Source organism: Lygodium microphyllum, chromosome 29, assembly GCF_053477565.2.
Source record: "Lygodium microphyllum isolate KBCC chromosome 29, Lygodium_microphyllum_v1.1.10, whole genome shotgun sequence".
Classification (NCBI taxonomy): domain Eukaryota; kingdom Viridiplantae; phylum Streptophyta; class Polypodiopsida; order Schizaeales; family Lygodiaceae; genus Lygodium; species Lygodium microphyllum.
Genome location: NC_141163.1, coordinates 37715643 through 37718267, shown reverse-complemented (window position 1 = coordinate 37718267; position 2625 = coordinate 37715643). Strand labels below are relative to the sequence as shown.

General features: G+C 41.7%; 1 protein-coding gene across 1 annotated transcript; it reads left to right on the top strand.

Annotated features, from left to right (window-relative positions):
* Positions 1–1305: 1305 nt before the first annotated feature.
* LOC148010527 (uncharacterized) lies at positions 1306–2374 on the top strand. Its single transcript, XM_087672238.1, has 2 exons — positions 1306–1966; positions 2138–2374. Exons 1-2 carry the CDS (start codon positions 1494–1496, stop codon positions 2154–2156), a joined length of 492 nt encoding a protein of 163 aa, XP_087528364.1. The 5' UTR covers positions 1306–1493; the 3' UTR covers positions 2157–2374.
* Positions 2375–2625: the final 251 nt, after the last annotated feature.

Here is a 2625-nt window from a genome sequence, read left to right as displayed (position 1 = left end):
CTCATAAAATTTGTTTTGTTGGGGGGTGGCAAGTCCCTTCAATGGGGTTTGAGAATGGTTTAATGTTTTTGTCCATGCAAAACTTGACTTAAATTGACATAGGAGACAAATGAGACTTGGTTGTTAATTTATAAAGAGTGTTCATTGTCTAGTCCAAACATTCTCCTTAACTTCGATTCTTGATGGTGATTGTTGCTACTACACAAAAGCTCATAATCACAGTCCAATTGTCTACCCCTTCCTTTCCCTTTTAATTTCAAGGGGAGTTACACTAATGTAACATTAGTCATCTTAAAGAGGAATCAATAATTGGCAAACATATAAGACATGCACAAAACAAATTGAAGTGAGAGTGTTGCACATGTCATGGGTAGGAAAATTGAAGACATGTGCAAATCCTCCACAAAATATTTGGGGTCTTATTAGTCTTATGGTTGAGTGTAAGTCTAGTGAAAGTGTTTGACATCTTCCTTCTTTTGATACCCACAAGTAGTCCATGCACATCCTTGAGCACTCGACATATATGTGAAGCATGGAGCTTTATATGTATCTTTCGTCTTAACATTGCTCTTGTATATTATGACTAATCTCAGTCTGCAATCTTCTCTAAAACCACCAAAGCTTCAATACATTGTGTCCCCTTCTAGACATATGGCATTCCTATGAGAGCATTTGTGTTGGATGTATGCATTGACATTAATATGGAGGTGCAAATATGTTCGTTGGTAAATGATACAAGTTATTAAGTTCTCTCAGCGCATTGTGGGAGAAACAAAGAGTTGGCGAAACCCCAAAGGAGTGCAAGGATTAACCATGAGCTACACATGTGAGACCCTAGCCTAGCTCACAAAAGTATCGATGCGGATCCTTAAAGTTTAGGTGTGGCCCCAGCCTTTACATGTAGTATTTGTGAGAATGTATAAGGTTCAACTTGAGAAGGGACTAGACACACCCCAGCCTAACATGTAAAGGTATTTGTGAGAATTTATAAGGTTTAGCTTGGAAATGGACTATACAATACTCAAGGTTGTGTGGTAGATATGAATCGCATGGGACAAAAGCGGGAGTTCAATGGGTGGCAATGCAGGCCACAAAAAGGGGACAAATGCCTCGGAGTTTCTGAATTTGGCAAACGGTTGAACCCACGTTGCCAGAGGCGGCGTTTGTCTCCCAATAGATTTTACAAACAACAATAGGTTAATCCATGGCGCGCACGTATATTTCGCCTGTTTGATCATATGTAAAGACTGAGGGACGAATAGGTACAGTGACCAGCCCCCAAACACTCCTTTAAATTGTTAGCCATGCCTCTCAGCCTCTCATTGGAGGTCGGACAGGAGTGATTAACAAGCTGGTCTGCCCTCGCTTGTCAGAGCAGTGTAGCCTCATTGTCAGTGTATTATCATCTCTGGTAGCCCGGTGGATTAGACAAAGTTTAGCTGCTTAAGAAGCTACCCTAAACAGTGCTGCTGGGATTAGATCGCTAAGTGATCATGTCCGAGAAGTCAATTAATCCCTCGCGACTTAATCATCTACTTCCTGCAGTAGTAGTAGTACTACTACTACTATTACTACTACTACTACTGCTGCTTCTTCTTCTTCTACAATTTTCTATGTCGTCAATGGCCGTCATGAGCTTCCAGCTGATGACCAGTGGCCGCCAGCATGAATCCTTCCGCTACAAGCTACGGGGATCATCATCTGCTGCAGCTTATAATTTGTATCAGAGTAGGAGGCATCTGCTCATGAGTGGACGGAATGAATTCGAAGCTCCATCTATGAAGCAGCACGGCGCCGAACTAGCAGCCCATGATCTGGAAGTAGATAGCGATAGCACTAACATGGGAATATCAGCTCATGTTCAACCTCGTGGTCTCCGAGACTCTGACGATCGTGAAGGGCATGCCAGCTGGCATACGAGCTCCTTACACAGCGTACCTAGCAGCCCCAACCCCATGCAAAACAAGTGAGTCTCTCTCTCTCTCTCTCTCTCTCTCTCTCTCAATCAATCAATCAATCAATCAATCAATTGTAGCTCATTTCAAGTCTTGGATTGAGGCTAAGTGGATAGGTTTCAATCTGCCCAAGGTAAAGGGGGTTTTGCCAAGTATACTAATGAGCTATGTGTCTATTTCAGGTATCCTTACCGTAATTAGCCTTCAAGCACTTATAATATCCCTTATTGTACCATTCTCCCTCTTGCGTTGTCCTTTTAAAAGTCCTAGTCTATGAAATTTTGGCTACCTTCGGCACAATTTTGAGAGGAGGAAGGAGTCATGTAACACATCAAGGATGGGCCACATCCACCATGGCAAACTTTAGTAGTTTGCTTAATATGGTGCTAGTGTACTGACATGAAATGTGTCTATAAGCGCATCAAATTGAGCATCTTGCTCGACTACTGCTAGTGGTGTTGTTTCAAAATGGACTGTACATATTCGGTGACTCCAATCATGGAATTCACTCCATACAATATAATGTCTCACTATTATAACACTTCTGTATCCAAACACAATATTTACATGGAATCACAAGTGTCAGAAATCAATATGCATGATTGGAACAGTAAGCTATGGTAATTTGATGATGATTTTCCAAGCTTTGGCATGCTTCTAAGTTTACTCA